At 44.8% G+C, this 20861-nt stretch overlaps 1 protein-coding gene across 1 annotated transcript in view; it reads right to left on the bottom strand.

The window, feature by feature from the left end:
* KDM4B (lysine demethylase 4B) overlaps positions 1–20861 on the bottom strand; it is a gene marked incomplete in the record, with an annotated part of 3340808 nt that overhangs the window by 2812961 nt on the left and 506986 nt on the right. The window contains 1 exon segment of the mRNA XM_044054047.1: positions 7271–7429. Coding sequence (XP_043909982.1) covers positions 7271–7414 — 144 coding nt within the window.

Consider the following 20861-nt stretch of genomic DNA (forward strand, 5'->3'; position numbering starts at 1 on the left):
GGCCCCGATAAAATCTATCACCTCAGTCGGGGTGAGAGAGGACTTGTCTGAGTTTATAGTGATCCCCTAGTTGCGGAGCAAGGTTGAGGAAGTAGTCCCTGGCTAAGCATAGTAGATGCCTTGTTGGGGCTGTGAGGAGCCAGTCATCCAGGTACGGGAAAACCTGCATTCCCTGGAGTCTCAGGTGGGCCGCTAACACCTTGGTGAACACCCTGGGGGCTGAGGTGAGACCGAAGGGAAGGACCCTGAATTGATAATGACTGGCTCCCAGCCGGAAGCGGAGAAACCTCTTGGATCGTACATCCATCAATATGTAGTAGTACGAATCCTTGAGGGCTACTGAGCACATCCAGTCGTTCTCCCGCAAGAGGGGGAGAATAGATTGAAGAGTGACCATCCGGAACTTTTCTTTGGTTACTGACAGGTTTAGTAGGGAAAGATAGAGGATGGGCCTTAGGTCCCCCCGTCTTTTTTGGCACCAAAAAGAACCTTGAGTAGTAACCTGATCCGGACTGGCCTGGGGGGACGCGCTGGACAGCTCCTTTTTCTAAAAGCTGATGAACTTCTGCAGTTGCAGCCTCCCTCTGATTGGGTGGAACATCGGGGAGGTGTTCGGGAGTGTAGGGAATGTAAGAAAGGGGAATTCTGTATCCTCTGGATAGGATACGAAGCACCCAGCGGTCTGTTGTAATGGACTCCCAAAGCTGCCAGGTGCCTCGAGAATCGCCCCCCAACTGCCTCCAGAGTGGAGCAGTCTGGCAACCCCTCAGGGTTGCTGCGTGGGCCGATCAGAGAAGGTTTCTTTGGACCCAAAGTTTTTCGGGCCCCATCTGCCTCTAGGGCGGCGTCCACCCTGTCGTCCTCTGCTGCGGAAGGACTGGGAGTCCGGAGCGGACTGGGACTGTTGCGACTTTCGGAACCACATCTTCTTCTGTCCCTTTTGGTTCCTGGAGAAGGACCTCTGGGGAGCAGAGAAGCGGACTCCGACGGCAGACGTCTTCCCGTCCTTTTCGCTCTGGACTAAAGGCTCACAAACTGTCTTGCCAAATAAGGCAGAACCATCAAAGGGGGCATTCACAAAGGACGCCTTGAAGGGTTCCGTGAAATCACAATGTCGGAGCCAGGCCTGACGCCTCATAACTAGGCCCGCTCCGCTGGCTCTAGCGGCTCCCTCTGTAGTGTGGGATACAAGCCGCATAGAGGTGTTGGATATAGATCTAAGAGTGGCCATGCGAGTGGAGTACAACTGTTTGTCCTCTGCCGACATGGACTCGGGGGGGGGGGGGGTGCAGCGTACTCTTTAATAAGGTCTCGCTGCAGCCGAATCACATGTGCCATGTAGTTCAGGGACCTTACAGCGAAGGTTGCTGAACTAAAGACCCGCTTCCCAAGACGGTCCATCGAGCGAGACTCGTTGCTCGGGGGATGGACCAAGGGACTCTCTTGGGCTAACTCCCTCACCAACATGGCATCTACGGGGGGTCCCTTGCTCCAATGGGACTTCTCAGTGGGGGGGCTTAGGATTCTGTCTGGACGTTTAGGGACTGGCTCCAGAGTGTCAGTCTCCTTCCACGCCCTAGTGGTAATAAGGTCCACTAAGGGGTCGACCGGAGGGGACACCAAAGAGGTAGATGGGCCTGCTTCGAACGCCTCCAGGAACACGGATTCGTCCAAGGAAGCCTTGGGGGTGGCCCCCCCCCCGATCCTAAGCATTTCCATGATGTCTCCAAAGGAAACATCCTCGGGGGGTGAACTTGGGGAGCCTTCCCCCTCATCCAAATCAGTGTCTTCTGTCAAGGACTCGGGGGAGTCCACGTGCCTCCTCTTACACTTTCGCTTGTGAGGAGCATCCTTGGGGGGGGGGGCTGTCCGAGGATGTCTCACCAGCCACATTTTGTTCCAGGGGAACGACCCGAGACGTCAAAGCAGGCTGTCCCTGTGGCCGGGTGATGGAAGCCTGACCCAACCGAGAGGGAGTGCAGGACGGAGCCGAAGCAAGGACCGGGGGGCCTGGATGCACTCAACAGAGCCCTCTCCACCACAGCAAAATAATGGGCATAGTATCCTTCAAACTAAAGGGGTGGCGAAAGCCACAAAACTCTGTTGCTAGGCTTATAAATGCCCTAGGGCAGATAGCCTAGTATGAACCTATGAACCTATAATCAAAGGCCAAGGGAGAGCCGCTCTCTCTGGGATCCGGGAGCAGACCCTCGCCCGGATCCGATGGATGGATCGGAATCGGCACAGAGAACATCGGATCCGAAGGACCAGTGTGCTCCGACCTGGACGGAGCCGAAGGCACACCGACCCCCTCGGATCCGAAGCTCAGACCACGGCTCCGAGAGGTCGGATCTGACAAGGAGGGATCTGACAGACTCTAAGGAAGAGTCGGAGCCGAAGTACCCGATACTGTCGGCGCCGAACCACCCCCGGCTCCAACGTTGCCCGGCTCCGAGCACTCCGAATCCGGGAATCGGGTTGGAGAAGGAGCTATCGGGACAAAGAAGGGTGTTGAGCTCCCCCCCGGAGGGGGGGGGGAGGCAGGAGCACTCACATCTGCAGTTGGGCCTGGATGAACCTTCGCATCATCATGTCCAAATCTGCATCCGAAAGGCTACGGGTGGATCTCGACGAGGCCACCGAGGCTGGCCGGGAGTGCCGCCTCGATGACCTCGACGGAGATCGGGTCTCCTCCTCATCGGGTCCCGGTGAGAAGCATGGAGACCGGAGCAGAGAAGGGGGAGACCTAGAAGCCCTGGAGGGAGAAGCCCGTTTAGCTGGGGGGGGGGGCCGAAGCGGAGGCCTCGGCCCGCCGCTTGTGGTGCTTCTCCCTCCTTTTTTCTTTCCTGGCCTCCCTCTCCTCCGGCGCAGAAGTGAGAGTGAGTCCCGGCCGGGGGGACAGAGGCAGGAGTGGCCACCACTGAAGCCTGGGAGGAGGCCACAGAAGCACCGGAGGCCGAAGCCGAATCCGGGGGCAAGAGTCCCGCTAGGATCAGCTTCGACCTCCGGTCCTTCAGTGCCCTGGGGTTGAACGCCACGCAGATAGAACACCCAGAGGAAAGGTGTTCAACCCCTAGGCACCGGACACACCGAGTGTGGCCATCCGCTGGGGAGAGCTTATAGCCACACTCGGTGCACTTAGAAAATATCGGTTTTGGGGCCTCAGACATTTTTAAACTAAAAGAAAAACTCACTCAGTAGGCCCCAAAAACACTAAACACACACACACAAACTACAACCAGCGAGGGATGGGGAGGAAAAAATTGACTAGAATTTAAAAAGGAGGTTATGACAAGGGAAACCTAAGCACACAAAACACTCTCACAAGTTTAAATATAGAAAATTAAGAAATGAGGACTTATCTGACTAAACAAACTAGGAGCTCGCAATCTAGCTGCTGTTCAGAAGCGCGGCAAACTAGATCTGAGGTCAGTCAGGGTTGGCAGGGGATTATGGGTAAGGGGAGGAGCTAGGAGCTCGGATCTAAGCTTTGTAAAGTTGCTGGCTCGGATCCGAGATCGGATCCGTATCCCACAGGTTGCAGACCAAATGAAGTTAACTACTTCAGATGTATGCTTTCCAACTTGTTCAGCTGCATGCAATAATTCCTACAATTCTTTATTTTCTGCACATTCTGAAATCAACATCATTTTCTGTTTCAGCAATCCCATAACATGTTGTTGGTACTTAAGCATATGAAATTGACAATTTAAGGCCCTGATTGTCAAGGCTGCAGAGGTATAAACCTTTTTTCCCCCATCTGTCCAGTGCCCTAGAATCGCTGTCAGAGGGGTTAGGGTTTTTTGCTGTTGAGGCCTTAACTCCCTTTGGACCCTGTGAAATAGTTTCAGGATCAGCAGCAGGGTTTCTAAATAAAAATTTATGTGAGTCGGGGACTCTAATATCTGTCAGGCTTACTGAGAGCCGGAGGTAAGGAGTCAGGGGCCAAGCTTGACTCCGAAAACACATCATCCACAATGTCTAAACCAGGGGGAATGGCTAAAGGCTTGGGCTGAGGGAGAAGGAAATCCCTGAGCCTCTTTTCTTGATTCTAAGAAGTCTTGACCCTCCCAGTGAAAATGCTCCCTCAAAGTATGCAAGGTTTCTCCAAATGAATAATCCTCAGGAGTAGATGCAGATGGAACAGACTCCTCAGCATCAGAATCCTCATAGGGAAGTATAGATAATTCCTGATCAGAAGAGGAATCAGAAAAAAATGGAAACCTGGTCTGAAGATTCATAGTCAGTGTCTTGCCTAGGCCTCTTACCTGGAGGTGGATGGGTACCCCTGATCAAGGTAATAAGGACTTCAGCCATTTTGAGCTTCTGTTTTTTAGGCATAGAGGCCTGTGCACGTGGTTCATGCGTCAGTTTTTTAGGTTTAGAAGTTGCTTTTGTCTTTGGTTTTGCAGCTGTCGTCAGTTTGATGTACAAATGTTGACGTCTGAATACACCCTCAGAAGCCGGTGCCTGCTCAGCGGCTCCAGACCCATCCGAGGGAGATACATCCATCAAGTCCAATACCCCGAGTATCTAGCGGCATGCCGGACTCCATATGGGTGTCGGTAGAGGCCTGCGACTCAAAGGTAGCGGGTATCAGGGGCTGCGAAGGCGCCTCACTGAGTACCGGCGACTGGCTTAGGAGAAGCTTCGTCGGTTTTGGATCTCTATTGCCTTTCTCTGTCCTTTTCTTTGCGTTATTTATGTACTCCGGTAGTTGGATTGCTATCCAACGACATTTCTGGGTAGTTAAATCGGTTTCCAAAATACTTTGATATAAAAATATACAGACGCTTAATAGTGCGTTGGTTAAATCTAGCACAAAATCAACAGCCAGGCACATTGTGATCAGGGGCCTAGGCAAGGAATACAGTATAAATGGAAATCCTTATGAGGTATTTGCTTCCCACAAGTAATACAATTATTAACTTTTTCTGACATCGGTAAAAAGCAAGAAAAAAGTTTCCCCAACGGGGTAGTTGGCTTTAGTGAAGACTTTCGTTCTGAAACTCAAACATTTCAGTAGTTGGCCAACCGGTACTTGTGAAACGCTTCTGCTTCGGGCACCGCGCAGCAAGAAAGACTAAAGAAAATGGCGTCAGCTGCATGTTTTATACCCCTGACGTCATGGAAGAGAAGACAGCAACCGACGCAGGACCCAAGACTTTGGAATTCAGGCCGAATGAGGGCAACCTGCCAGCAGATTACCCAAATATAATGACTGCAACAGTGAAACACGAAGAACATTTGTGTCTAAAAGGTGGGAAAAACAGGAGGGACAGTAGAGGGCTTGGGAGACTCCATTTGAGAGTTCATAATATCTTTGCTGGACATCTGAGACCTGGGTACAGTCCAACAAACTCCATCATACAGGCAACTGCATCTCAAAAAGAAATCTCCTCAAAAGGAGAATCAGGCCTAATAGATTTCCTCCTCTTCAGAGCCACACTGGCAAGAACAGGTCACGGATTCTTCATCAGAATCCACATTCACATCAGAGGAAACCTGCTCCCTAGGCCTCTTAAAAGGAGTAGAAGACCGGGGGGAGGCAGTAAGAGAGACTTCACAGAGTGGAATCCTGTCATTCACACTGAGGATCCTTAGAAGCAGGAGAAAGATGCTTAGTTTTATGCTTCTTTTTCAAGGGGACATCAGCTCTAAAGATCTTAGGAGGCTCAAAACCCCTGACAACATTAAGTGTAGTGGGAATCTCTTCTCTAACAAGGATTTGTGGAACCCAGCTAGGCCCTTCTGAAGTAATCGGCCATGGTTCCCCCTGAACATCTGAAATGGACATCTGCATAGCCACTGGGGTAAGTGCGAGAAACCAGATCCATGCTGGCCTCCGAAACAATCTTGGAAGAGGAATCGGACCAAAAAACTGGGAGGTCCTCTGGGCCTTCACCAGCCTTGAAAGAGACATCTAATAGAGCCAGTACATCTAAAGAAGCTGACAGAGTTTTCTTGGACTTCTTTGTCGAGGATGCCTGACTCTCAGGACGATTCCTCCATGGTACCCTTAGCCAACAATTTAAGTAAACGGCTAAAGAGGAGGGACTACTACCCAAGGTCTTTGGAACAAATGCCTGGAAAATAGGACAAGACGTATGGTTGTGAGAAGCACCTAATCAAAACGAACACGGTTTGTGACAGTCCTTACATGGAATCTGTCTCCCACACTGGCATTTCCCTTTCTCAAAACACAAACTTTGTCTCCTGCTGTGAATCATCAATCACAGTAGCAAACAGCTCAAATTTGACACTTTGACAGATACGAAGGGGAGAGGTTTAAGAGGAGATGAGTTTAAGGACTACAACTAAGGCATAACAAAAGAATGAAAACTGGCCATTTCAGAAAGAAAAAAAGTAAGACGACACTGAGAATACTGTTCTGTGCGATTATCCCAGTTTGTCTTTTAAGAAGTCATGAAAAGCAAGAAAGGGTACCCAAACCTGACTAAAAGAAAGCACGATACATGTGAAAACATGTGTAAAGTCAATGCACTGACAGCAGCTTTGGGGCTATGATGTAATATTTTAAAGCCTAACACTGCAATGCTGGATACCTAGAGGAAGACTAGAAAATCAAGATGCAGACCCCATGTGGGCAAATTCTGAAATTACACAAAAATATTTAAAAAAAAAAGTATACAGAGTCCAAAAGTGGTGTTAAAATATAGGAAACATGAGGACATGACGAAATAAACATGTTTTTTTCAGTCTGAGGGTGTGGTTATATTTAACTATTGAAAATACCCTGCGATGTTGCAGGCTTCCATAAACTAACAAATTATTTTGAAGAGTTAAAACCAACTTCTGAAAATTTACAGTGTTTTAGAGATTTTAATAATCTTAACTGACATGACAGTAAGCTGCAAAAAATTAAAATGCTTTTAAGAAATACTATACACAAGTCACATGATCAAATAAAGAAAACTGAAAAATATATTGCTATAACAGAGATAAAAGAACAAATAAAGTTAAAAGATAAAGTCCCTGGTAATGATGGGAGTATACCCGAATTAAAAAAAAAATAACCTCACAAGGCATTAGTCATTGTTATTAATTTTTTTGTAGTTAAAAACATACCCAAGACTACTGCACATAGTTTTGTGCGTTTGTTCTTTTAAATGTTAATATGCTGCATCAATGTGTTAAATTTCAATAAAAATGTTAAAAACTAACGTTACAATAAGACACAGCAGACTAAAAGAATTTTCTTCATTCTAAAAGAAGATGAACGATGAAAACTAAAGTTAAAAAAAATTACCTTGGCAAGTCCAGCTCTGTGTGCTCCTTGTGATTCTATGAAAGCTACATACTTATTAAACTCTCTGAATTCTTCCATTGTGGGACGGAATGTCATGATCTTACATCCTGGATTCTGAGGTGAGCTAGGACTTTCAGACCCCATGACTGCAGTGAGTTCCTTAAACGAAGAAATTTTAAGTCAACAGGGCTGTTTTTTTTCCCCTCACATTACATAAGGCAGCAGCATATACAGAAAAAAATACCCATCCCAAATCACCAACAGAGATTAAACTAAACAATTATACAACGACCCCCATTAATATTCAAAAACATGCACGCTGATTGGTCAGTGTGCACATTGTAAATCAGAGTTATAGTAATGGAAAAAGGTCTGGTAACCTGGACTTTTTCCATTACTATAACTCTTTTTACAGCAACGGAGAACGCAAGATCTCTGTTGCTACACACTGTCTCGCTATGTTAAAGGAGTTTAACATTGCGAGACGGCTTTAAAAAAGCAACGGAGATTCTCTGTTGCTTTTTTTAAAGCTGTCTCGCTATGTTAAACCCATTTAACATAGCAAAACAGTTTGTAAAAAGCAACTGAGATCTTGCTTTCTCCGTTGCTTTTGCCCACAGCTCTGATATACTGCGTAGGCAAACACATGCACAGTACATCAGAACTGCCGCAGAATACCAGACAGCTACGGAAGGGCAGCAAGGAGGCAATATACAATGCCATTTAAGAAAAGTAACTATTTTTTTCTTAAATAATGTCACTGTATAATAGCAATAACCCACTTCTGGGTGTGGGTAATGCTGGATTTACCCAAGGTTGGCTTTGTTTGGCCACTCGGGCTTCGCCCTCGTGACCAAACAACACCAACCGTGGTAAATCCAGCATTACCCACACCCAGGCGTGGGTTATTGCTATAATAATCCCTACAGTCAGTCTTACTAATGAAGTAAGGTCAATAGAAGTGCCCTTCTTATAATAATTTAAAACACAGGCCAGAAAATAAACCAATACCAAAACATCTAAAGAAGTGCACATAGAGTTACAGCTGAACAGCAACAACTAAATGCTCCCCTATGGCTTCAATCATACCAAAATACATAAAATAAAAATAATAAGTGGCTAGCTACCTAATATTTCAGGTAATTGAAACTACTTTGAAAAGCAGATCCCATGTGAAGATGGGGCATTACCACCCATATACCTTTCTTAAATATGCTAACTCTACTGTTGCACAACCACAAAGAAAAACAGAAAAAAAAACAGTGAATCACTACCTATGTGCAGAAAGAAAATGCACAAGTTATTTTCTGTCAAAAACAGCAATTAACTTCACCTTTAGCAATTTCAAATCAAGAAGTGGAAACAACGTCCAGCTGACACTGGAGGAAGATGGTAATAGAACTAAATATTAAGACTTGCTAGGGTCAGTTTCTTTCACTTGAGTGTTACACAACAATGACATATGAGCAAATAGAAATCAACTAAAATGGTAATCTCTCATTAAACAAACTGCTACTTATTTGTATATGCAAAAGTGCAACTAGGTGAAATTACCTCCTTTGCAGTGGAAACCAGTGAAGAAAAGCTTCAATGCAAATAGCATGCAATGATAAATAGAATCCAAAGATACAAATTAAGTAATCCAAAAAAGCAATCCATAAAAACTGTTGTCTGTGCAAACAGCAAGAAAAAAGTGAATTGGTAAAAAAATTAAAACGGCCAATAACTTGAAAAACCAAGCAGAAAAACTATAAAAGAATACAAAAAATACAAAACTATGAACAAACAAATACAGCATTAATAAAAGATGCGAGTACATCCCAGTACATGTTATGAGATCAGACTGAAAATTGTATTATATGGATAAGATGGGCAAAAAGGAGCAATCATTTGACTACGAGAAAACTACAAATAGTGGTCTAAGTCTCAGTAAGCAGGTTGCACAGGGAAAGGTCTAAATGGGTAGAGAATAGTTCATAAGTAAATACTAGGCAATCAGTCTGTGACAGCCTAGCAAATAAGCCACATTCAAAAGTTCCCTCAAACCTCAAGGTAGGCAACACAAGAGAAATCAGGAGAGAATTTGAGGCCACCCAGACAGTTATCTAGGTTTAAACTGAATGCAGCAAGGTTGCTACTCTGCATGACATGTACTGGAAATTTGTTCCAGAGGTAAGAGATAGATTCATATCCCAAAGTATCATGGCAATAGGTCTGTAAATTCATATTCCAAAGTATGCCAATGTCTACTTTTTTAGCACACCTTTACTAAATTCTTATCTTGTAGAAAATGACATACATATATACAAAAAAAATAGCAAACATTTTCATTTTCATGCATTAGAGGTACATGTTCTATTTCTTTAACATTTTCTCTAAAAGTACATAATCTGCTCAATTCCTTCTTTCAGTTTTTTCCCGGTTAAGGGTCGCCACAGCAGATCACCTGTCCGCTCATGATTGGCAGTGGAGTTTTACGGTGTCTAGTTGCCAGCCCTGCGCCCAACCTTCCACAGAAGGCACACACACACGCACCCACTCACACACACCTAGGGCCAATTTAGTGTGTCCAATCCACATAGAGCATGTCTTCGGGATGTGGGAGAAAACCGGAGCACCCGGAGGAAACCCAAGCGACCATAGGGAGGACATGCAGAGTCCGCAGAGAAGGCACCCCAGCTGAGGATCGAACCAGAGAACCTCTTGCTGTGAGGCAACAACGCTAACCGCTGCACCACCATGGCCGCCCCAACCACTGCACCACCGTGGCCACCTTAACCGCTGCACCACCGTGGCAATCTGCTCAATTCCTGCCTTCCTTAAAACCTCATTTCCCTCCCCCCACATATTCCATTTACTACTATGCAGTTTGCTCTCTCTCTTCTAAACATCCCCATCACCAGCTCTTCTGTCTCCTTGACAATACTCAGCACCTTCATTACAATCAGTTTAGATTTTGATTTCAATGTTCTAGTACCGTTTTTTGACAGACAATAGCATTAATCCTAGCAAAGCCTTACTTTGTCTTGGCAATTCAGATCTTATACCCCAGCTCAAAACAATACTTTCATTAGTTACAACCATTTGCTGCTCCAACATTTCTGACAAAGTAAAAAACATAAACAAAAAAATGTACGTATAAAACAAAAAGCCAGTGAAAAACCCAATTTATTCAAAAAGGTTCTAGCACTTCCGGCAAACAACTGCTTTCAAGGAGTACAAACACATCAAATAACTCATCTTACTGAACAGTCATAAAACCCAATATAATACAATTAAGCAATTAAATAATTAATTATACTTAATTACATTAATCTCCAACTTCACTCCACATTCAAACCACTGGGGGTCAGTATACCATACTTCAGAATAAAAACAGACTCCTTATAAAGCAACCTTCTTTAATATCAAAATACTCTAGACTTGGGACTATATGTTCCATTGCCTTAAAATGTCCCTGTAACTTATTCTCTAGAGGGGAATACTAAAGGCTCTTTAAAATCAGATTACAAGAGCATGCAAGAGACATCAAAAATGCTAAGAAAAGTAGTCCTTTGGTTATACATTTTAAATATGTCAGGTCAGCAATCCTGAAGTTTTAGAAGGTACTAGTCCCAAGTGTAGTGCATTTTGATATTGAAAAAAAGGTTGCTTTATAAGGAATGTTTTTTTCTGAAGTATGGTACACTGAACCCCAGTGGTTTGAATGTGGAATGCAATTGCAGATTGTTAGTATAGTTAAACATAATTATTTAAATGCTTAATTGTAGGCCGCGGTGGTGCAGCAGTTAGCGTTGTCGCCTCACAGCAAGAGGTTCTCCCATTCAATTCTCGGCTGGAGCGCCTTCTTTGTAGAGTCTGCATGTCTTCCACATAGTTGAGTGACGCCTAAAGACTTGCAGGTAGGTGCGTGCGTGAATGGGTGCGCCTTCCTTGAAGGTTAGGCATCAGGCTGGCAACTCGGCACTGTAAAAAATCCACTGCCAATCATTAGCGGACCGGAGTTCCACTGTAGTGACCCCTAACCAGGAAAAGCCGAAAGACTTGTATTTAATTGCTTAACTGTATTATATTAGGCTTTATGAGTGTTATATAACATGTTGAGTTATTTGACTGTTTGTCCTTCTTGAAGGCAGTTGTTTGCTGAAGCGCTAGGGCCTTTTTGAATAAATTTGTTTTTTTTTCACTGGGTTTTTGTTGTTTTATATTTCTGACAAAGTGCTCTATAAGCAAATTTTTAAATTGGCCATCTCATTAGACCCCCCCCCAAAAAAAAATAAATAAATAAATAAAATGTTTTGGTTTCTTGTCAGTACCACTACATCCTCAGGCTCTGCTACCTACCTGAGAAAACATTCTCTTAAGCCTGAATAGGTATAAAACTACCTGTGTAACCACTTCCAAGCAAAAATCCTACACCTTCTGGAATCGGTTGCATACCTGAGAGCGATATGGATTTCCTCCCATTTTTCTTTTGTACATTTCCTTTCCCCTGTCTCTTCCAGTCTATTCTAACCTCATCTGATTGATTCTTAAAGTTATCATGAAACATTTTATATGCCCTACTAATTATCTATTTGTTAACAGCAATCTCTGTTCTAGACTCAATTAAAAACTCTACCAGAGCTGGTCTTTTGCTTAATGCTCTTCTGTTCCGTTCTGTATATATTCTGTTATCAATTCCTGCTAGGGAAGGCAGTCCCTAACCTTTAGTCCAAATTTATGCTTATCCTCACCACATTCTGTTATTTTTCCCTCCATTTGCTCCCTTAGATAATTTTCTCTAGTAAATGGCAACCGCCTCTTCCCTACTTTCCATACTCCTATTTGAAGTTACTCCTGTCAACTAACTCTTATTCAGTCCTTATTTCTCAACACCCCCACCTCACTTCATCATCATCCTTTTCCACTTTGATTTATAACTTTCCATTTTTGTTACGTATACAAGATTTAGCTGCATCCCTCCAAAGTAACCCTTCAAATAAGGTAAACAAAGCACCTTGTTCTATAGGAAAAGTCAACTTCTAGGTTCATAGGTAGGTACTAGGCTATTGGCCCAAGGGCCTACGTAAGCCTAGTCAACAAGGTTCCTGGCTTACACCACCCAAGAAAATTATTTTCCTGTGCCACTGCCGAACACAAGATTTTTCTTGAAGAGTGCTAATGAAGAACTTTGCCTGACATACATGGGTAGCCTGTTCCAGAGTATGGGAAGTCTCTGGGACAGGAATCTATCCCTCCAGAATGTCGTGTTTATTGTGGTGACAAGGTTTAGGTCCCTAGACCGTGTAGTTCAGAGGGATTGGGATTTCTTTAGGTACAGCACGTCCAACAGCTCTGGGCTTGACATAGCTTTATATGTTAGGCAGAGATCACCTCGGAATAGGCGATATGCTACGGAGTAAAGCTTGAGTTTTTTTGTGATGGTAAGTGTAGGGTATCTGTTTGAGGCCAGTAATCCTCTTTGTGAGGTACTTCTGTGGCCTTTCCAGCTGCTGCAGATGTCTTGTGAGGTACATAACTCTTGCACTTGTCTCCTCCCAAATAAATGCTATCAACTGTCTAGTAATTACGGTTCATAACTTCTCTTCTGGTTGCTAAAAATACACCTGACCTGTACATAAAACTCACTGCTTATATCTTACTATACATATCCATAGTCAAGAAAGTACAGTTGTGTACACCTACCATAAATGTAGATGTTAGAGTGTCTTCACTGTTGCAGTCATAACTGCAGGGTGCTCCTGCCGGCAGGCAGCCCGAGGTCGGCCAGAATCCCAAAGTCTGGGTCCGGCGTCGGCTGTACAAGCCAGTACCCTGACGTTAGTACGCTCTGGTACATAGCCCACAGCCGACGCCATCTTCTCCAGCCTTTCTTGCCCTAGATGTCAGAAGTCCCTAATAAATCAAAAATGAATCCAACAAGGAAACACAAATACACCACAAAAGAGAGAAAAAGAGAGGATAGGAGGGAGGGAAACACCGACTGCAACAGTGAAGACACTCGAACATCTACATTTATGGTAGGTGTACACAACTGTACTATGTTCATCGTGTTTCACTGTTGCAGTCATAACTGTAGGGTGGAATCCCAAAGCAGTGAAAAAGGGAGGAGGTTTAGACAGAAGAAGGGGCAGCAAGAAGACCCTGCAAAACAGCAGAGGCAAAGCCTGCCCTGGTCTTAGAATACAAAGGGAGATTGTAGTGCTTGGAAAAAGTATGCACAGAACTCCAAGTGGCAGCTTCCAAGATATCCTTGGTAGGAACTCCCCTGAGAAAAGCTGTAGAAGTAGCAGCTGCTCTAGTAGAATGACTTCTCACAGTACCTGGAAACTTGTTTCCCATGATGAGTGCAACAAAATCTTATTCCATAAGAAATCCATTTGGAAATAGTTTGTTTGGAAATAGCCTTTCCAAGAGAACTGGAGGCAAAAGAAACAAACAATTGGTTAGATTTTCTGAACTCTTTAGTCTTGTCCAAATAAAATCGTAACTGTCTGTGCACGTCCAAGGAATGCAAAATCCTTTCCCCTTTATTCTGAGGATTAGGAAAGAAGGTAGGAAGGTGAATTGTTTGATTTAAAGCCACTTTCGAAATCACCTTAGGCATGAAAGTAGGATTGGTCCTCAAGGATACTCTGTCCTGGTGGAAAATAAGGTATGGTTCCACAGCCATGAGAGCTTGCAACTCTGAGACCCTTCTGGCAGAAGTCAAAGCTAACAAAAGAACTGTCTTCCAAGATAAAAACTTAATATCTGAAGATGCAGCAGGCTCAAAAGGAGGCAAAGTAAGTTTTTCTAAAACATAATTAAGATCCCAAGCAGGAACAGGAGGGGTCCTGGGAGGCCTTAAATTCTTAGCCCCTCTCAAGAATTGTCTCACCAAAGGATGAGGAAAAAACAGGGGCATCAGTATTGAAATGAGCAGAAATAGCAGAAGCATGAATCTTAATGGAAGAAAAGGAAAGTCCATTAGACAAAAGATCCGAAAGGTAAAGCAAAATAGAAGAGAGATCAGGTACCAGAGGGTCCAAGCCTCGGTCCTGCATCCAAATGCAAAATCTCTTCCATTTAGAGGCATAGGATTTCCTAGTGCTAGGCAGTCTAGCTTCCAAAAGAACATCCAAAACTTGTTTGGGAAGACTAGAAGAAATCAAATTCCTTTGAAGAGCCAAGCTGCCAGGCAAAGGGTCTTGAGATTGGAATGTAGCAACTGACCCTGATGCTGGGACAGAAGAGAAGGGTTCAGAGGGAGAATCCAAGGAGGCTCCAAGAACAGGTGCTTTAAAGTTGGATACCAAAACTGTCGAGGCCAATTTGGAGCAATCAAGATGAGGAACTTGGGCTTGTCCTGTTTTATCTTTAGCAATACCCGAGGAAGTAGAGGAAGAGGAGGGAAGGCATATCCCGAAAGGTTTCTCCAGCTGAAGGACAGGGCATCCACTTTCCAAGCTGTTTTGTGCAATGACCTGGTGCAAAAGTGAGACAGCTGATGATTGAGATGGGATGCAAACAGATCTATCTGGGGGCATCCCCAAACTGCAGTAAACCTGTTGAATAAGTTGGTGTCTAGCATCCATTCGTGAGGATCTAAAATGTTCCTGCTCAGGCTGTCTGCTAAGAGATTCTGTTCTCCTGGTATGAATTGGGCCTGGAGATGTAGATTCAGATTTAGAGCTGTGTCCCATAAAGCCATAGCTAGTCTGCAAAGGGGGTATGAATGAGAACCCCCCTGCTTGTTTATGTACCACATGACTGTGGTGTTGTCTGTGTAAATCAAAAGAGGCCCTGGATGCAAAAGGTTCTTGAAGGCTAGAAGAGCATTTTGAACTGCCAACATTTCCTTCAGATTGATGTGCCAGTGAAGATGATCCTTTGTCCAGGTTCCGTGCTGGCAATTGCCTAGAAAATGTGCTCCCCAAGCATAATCCGAGGCGTCCGTGGTTATGATTTGAGAAGGTTGAGAAAGACGGAAAGGCTTTCCTTCGTTTAAAGCACACACCCTGGACCACCAAAGGAACTCCTTCTGGAGGCAGGGGATCAGATGAATCAGTGTCCAGATCGTGGTAATGCTGCGACCATACACTTTTTAGATACCATTGAAGCTTTCTCATATGAAGCCTTGCATTTGGGATCAACAGAATGCAGGAAGCCATGTAGCCCAGTGCCTGCAGGAATTTCCTTGCAGTGAGCTGAGGTAGAGTTGCCAAAGTCTTGAAAATTGAAGCCAGCTGTATTTGTTTTTCTGTAGTGAGGAAGGCCCTTTGTAAGGTTGTATTTAAGAGGGCTCCCAGAAATACCATTTGTTGAGAAGGGATCAAATGTGACTTTTTTGTGTTCACTGAAAATCCCAGTAGGAGGAGAAGACGTTGAACAAAATCCAGATGTTGAAGTAAAAGATCCTTGCTGTCTGCCTGAATAAGGCAGTCGTCCAAATAGGGGTAAATCTGAATCCCCTGGAGTCTGCAATAAGCCACTACTGGTGCCAGGCACTTGGTAAAGACTCTGGGTGCAGTAGATAAACCAAAGGGCAGTGCAGAGAATTGAAAGTGTCTCGAACCTGCCTTGAACCTGAGGAAATTTCCTGCGTTCCTGCCTGATGGGAATGTGTAAATAAGCTTCCTTTAGGTCCAATGTCACCATCCAGGCATCCTGAGAGAGCATTGGAATCAGCTGCTGCAGAGTAAGCATCTTGAATTTTGGAATTTCCAAAAAGGTGTTTAACACAGAAAGGTCCAGAATAGGTCTCCATGAGCTTTGTTTTCTTGGAACCAGAAACAGTCTTGAATAAAAACCTTTTCCCATCTCTGAAAGTGGAACAGGCTCTATGGCTCTCATGGCCAGAAGAGCATCCACTTGATTTAAGGCCTCTGACCACTGATGTTTTGGCAGATCTGACCAACCGAAAGCCCTTGGCAAGGTATGAAAGTGGAATTTGCAGCCTTTTAAAATCACGTCCAATACCCATTTGTCCTGGGTAATACGAGTCCAATTTCTGTAGAAAAGAGAAAGTTTTCCTCCGAGAGGGGCATCCAGGTAAAGAGGTCCTGTAGCCCAACCGAGAGAGTCATTGAGTTTGCTTTCTTTGAGATTGGGATCTGTCTTCTCCCCTTCTAGGTGAAGAAGCAGTCCATTGTCTCGATCTGCAGGAGGCCTGAGCTTGGCCACGACCTCTGGAGCGTCTATATCTTCCCCTTTGAGGCCTGTCAGACGTGGGAAAGGACCAATTTTTGGAGGGCCAAATCCTGGAAAATCTAGGAGGCTGAACTTGCAAGAAATCTTTCACAGTTTGCATAGATTTTGCCTTTTCTTCCATCTTTTTAATAACCTCCTCAGCCTTAGATCCAAAAAGAACATCATGCTGAACAGGGGCATCTAATAAATTAGCCTTAACCTGTTCAGGTAAACTTTGCTCACGAAGCCAAGCATGTCTCCTGATAACAGTAACAAGAGGCTGCGGCCCTGCAAGAAGCATCCAAAGCATCAAAACCACAATGCAAGCTATGTTTGTTCAGTTACATGCAATACATCCTGTAGTTCCTTATCTTCTGCACATGCAGTAAGGGAAGCAAGCTTTTGCTTTAAAACAGACAAAAGAAATTGCTGATACTTAAACATATGAAACTGGCAATTTAAAGCCCTAACAGAAAGGGTAGCAGAAGTATATACCTTTTTGCCCCACCTGTCTAAGGCACGAGAATCCTTCTCAGAGGGAATAGGATTCTTAGAAGTAGCAACTTTAGCAGCCTTAGAACCCTGAGATATAGTTTCAGGATCTGCAGAAGGATTCTTAAATAAGAACAAATGAGACTCAGGAACCCTATAAAACCTATCAGGCTTAGAGGGAGCAGGGGGCATGGAATCAGGATTCAAATTAGCCTCGGAAAAAGCATCATCCATCCACAATGTCAAGAACAGGAGGGATAGCCAAAGGCCTATGTTGAGGAAGAAGAAGGAATTCTCTAAGCCTCTTCTTGGAAGCAGAATAATCCTGACCTTCCCAATGAAAATGTTCCCTCATCTCATGTAAGGTTTCCCCAAAAGAAAAATCTTCAGGCGGAGAGGCAGAGGGCAAGGAGTCCTCAGCATCCGAATCCTCATAAGGAGGAAAAGAATATTCCTGATCAGAGGAAGAGACAGAAGATATAGAAGCCTGGTCAGAGGAATCCATAGGAACATCCTGTCGAGGCCTTTTCTCAGGGGGGGGGGGGTGAGAACCCCTAATCATTGTAAGCAAATCTTCAGCCATCCTTAACAATTGCTTCTGTGTCCTGGGAGTAGATTCAGAAGTAGCTTGAGCAGGAGCTTTAGACTTAACAGGAGTCTTTGTCTTTGCCTTTGCAATAGTGATGTGAGTAGGCCTGAATACCCCCTCAGAAGCCGGTACCTGCACAGCGGTTCCGGACCCATCCGAGGGAGCGACGTCCGAAGGTCCTGCAGCAGATAAAATAGAAGGCCTTGATGGCTCCCCATGGGAGTCCGTATCGGCCATCGGTTCAGAAGTGGTGGACGACAGGGGCTGCAAAAGCGCCTCACTGATGACAGCCGAACAGGACGCCGGCTCCAGCTGCAACGAGTCCTGTTTGGACCTCGGAGACCTGTCCTTGTCTTTGTGCTTCTTTTGAATTCCGGTAGTGTCCGACGACATTCTATAATTGAAGCGTCTGCCAAAGTAATTCAGAGCCCAGTCGTACCTGCGTTTGATAGTACGAGAATTAAACCTGGCACAGAACCGACAAGAAACGTCGTGGTCAGGGCCTAAGCAAGGTAGACAGTAAGAGTGGAAATCTTTATGAGGTATTTGTTTTCCACATGTAATACAATTATTAACTTTTTCTGACATCGGAGGAACAAGAAAAAGATTCCCCAACGGGGTACTTAGCTTTAAGAAGAGAAGTAAGAACTTCGGACCAACAACCAAAAACGCTGTTCGAAAATCGCCAACCAACGACTTGCGAGCTGCTTTCCACCGCACGGCAAGAAGGACTGGAGAAGATGGCATCGGCTGAGGGCTATGTACCAGAGCGTACTGACATCAGGGTACTGGCTTGTACAGCCGATGCCGGACCCAGACTTTGGGATTCTGGCCGACCTCGGGCTGCCTGCCGGCAGGAGCACCCTGCAGTTATGACTGCAACAGTGAAACACGATGAACATCTTCCAGCATCTCAGTTTTTGCATTACTGTTGTTCTCTTCCTACATATCATTAGCTGCCATAATGCAATCCTCTTAATCCATAACCTAAATACTTCATCTTAACATGTCCCCATAAATATGGGTATTGCTGAACCATTTAATGTATAGGTGTATACTTTTTCACGACAGACTTTTGTTTTATCATTATTTTTACAATATGAAAAAAGGTCCCAGAAGTTCTACAACACTGGCATGTCCTTTTCTGGATTTATCAACTACAAAATATAATCTGCAAGTAAAGCTAATTTTTTAATACCACAGCAGCTGTATACTTCTGGCTCTAAACATAAAGCAAATAAAGAGGAAAGGGGGCACCCCTAGCTGGGTCATTTCAACACCTTGTTGGAGAAGAAACCTCCCACCTTAATTCTTGTCTTTTGACTCTTCATTTATACTTGTAATTACCTAATTAACCCTATTAATCTATCAGGGAATGCAAATGCTACCAAAGCCATACTCAAATTCCCAGTGGAGTCTATTGAATGCTATCTCTGCATCAAGACCCACCAACAGTGGCATTTTCTTACACTCCTGTGAATCATGATTGTCCTGCTAATGCTGTCAAATGTTTGTTTCCTTTCCACAAAACCAGACATTGATTCACTTCCATCGGTTTTGGCAACATCTTTTCCATTCTTATGTAGTACAAACACTTTATAACCATGGTTTAATCTCCTCTCCGGTCCAGCTGGTGAATCTGGGAATCTTGAGGCAATGTTACAACTGCCTCATGTACACAGACAACCCACTCCTCCTCCCAACAAATTCCAACACATGTGAGAGATGCAACCATATAGACAAACTGGAGGCTAAGCTCTCTCAACTCAGTACTGGCGTAACCAGTCAGGAGGAGAAGGAAACCACACTCACTACAATTCCAGTCTCACATAGACCTACCACGACAGCAAACCAAACACAAACACACAAAAACATACTCGGAGGCTCTAAATAAAAATCTGCCTAAGCAGCAGAGACCTCCAAAGCAGATACCCAAGCAACCACTACCCCAAAACAAAACACGTGCAACACATAGCTCACAAAGCCAGTGTGCCGAACAGTCACAGCTCTTAAGGCTAAACACACCTGATACACTTGTAATAGGGGACTCTATCGTCAGGCACACTGACGTCCCGCTCACCAGGCTGAACGAGGAGAAGGTCACGGTGAGCTGCCTGTCGGGCGCTAGGATCCGCCACATAACACAAGCACTCAGGTCACTCCAAGGCAAGTACAAATATGACTCAGTCATTGTCCATGCTGGTGTGAATGACCTGAGATGTACCTCCATGGACTACATGAAAAGAGACAGAGGAGTTCTCTGAGCATGTAGCCCAGGCCGGTATGACCCTGACCTTGAGTAGCATCTTACCCTCACCAAGAATGATGCCACAGTATGAAGACAAGATGATCAATTTCAACAAATGGCTTAAGTATTGGTGTCATTCAAAGGGGATCCAATGCCTGTCAGCCTGGGATGACATGCTCGACAAGCCACGGTGCTTCGCTAGGGACGGCTTGCACCTGTCACCCCTGGGCTTTCGGATATTGGCAAAGGCTCTTGCCACCCCCATAGTGCCTTTTTTAGCCAAGGTTCAAAAGACAAACCCACCTCCATAGGTATCACAAGAGACAAGAAACTAAGAGTAATGCTACTCAATGCCAGAAGTCTAAACCTCAAGATGCACGCACTCAAAACTCTCCTTAGCATGGAGAACATCGATATCTGTGCAGTAACAGAAACCTGGTTCAAGGCTCTCGAGAGCACCCCAGCACTACCAGGTTATACCTCATACCATGCTTTTCGGCCCCAAAACTTGGACTGAACCACAAAAGGAGGGAGGGTATCAATACTCAAAGATAGCCACACCTCCAAGTTGGTGGCACAGCACGAAGCATCAGAGAGCCTTCCAGTTTATAGTCTGCTACAGACTGGAAGGCTCCCAAACCCAGGAACCCCACTCGGCCTTCCTGAGAACACTGGAAAATATGAAGGTCTCTCCAAACACCATTATATTGGGCGACTTCAACTACCCAAACATAGACTGGGAGCATTACTCTAGCTCCAACACCCTAGCCCAAAGGTTCCCAGAATTTATAAACTCAAATGCTATGGAACAACTTGTTACCACTACCACAAGAGGGGAAAACATACTGGACCTGATCATCACCAACATGGGGACTCTATGCTCCACACTAGAAGTGTATCCCTCACTGGTTAGATCAGACCATAAACTAATCTCACTGGATATTCACATCCCGACCACAGCCCCTGCCCAGAAAACCACAGTGAAAAACTTCTCTAAAGCAAATTTCACACTCCTCAAAACCGAGGTGGAATCTGTCAAAGCCCCCGGGCCTGTGGAAAATACGGCCCAGACCGCAGAATCCTTTATA

The sequence above is a fragment of the Protopterus annectens genome, chromosome 13.part0 (assembly GCF_019279795.1).
Source record: "Protopterus annectens isolate FY-2018-M chromosome 13.part0, PAN1.0, whole genome shotgun sequence".
Classification (NCBI taxonomy): Eukaryota; Metazoa; Chordata; order Ceratodontiformes; family Protopteridae; genus Protopterus; species Protopterus annectens.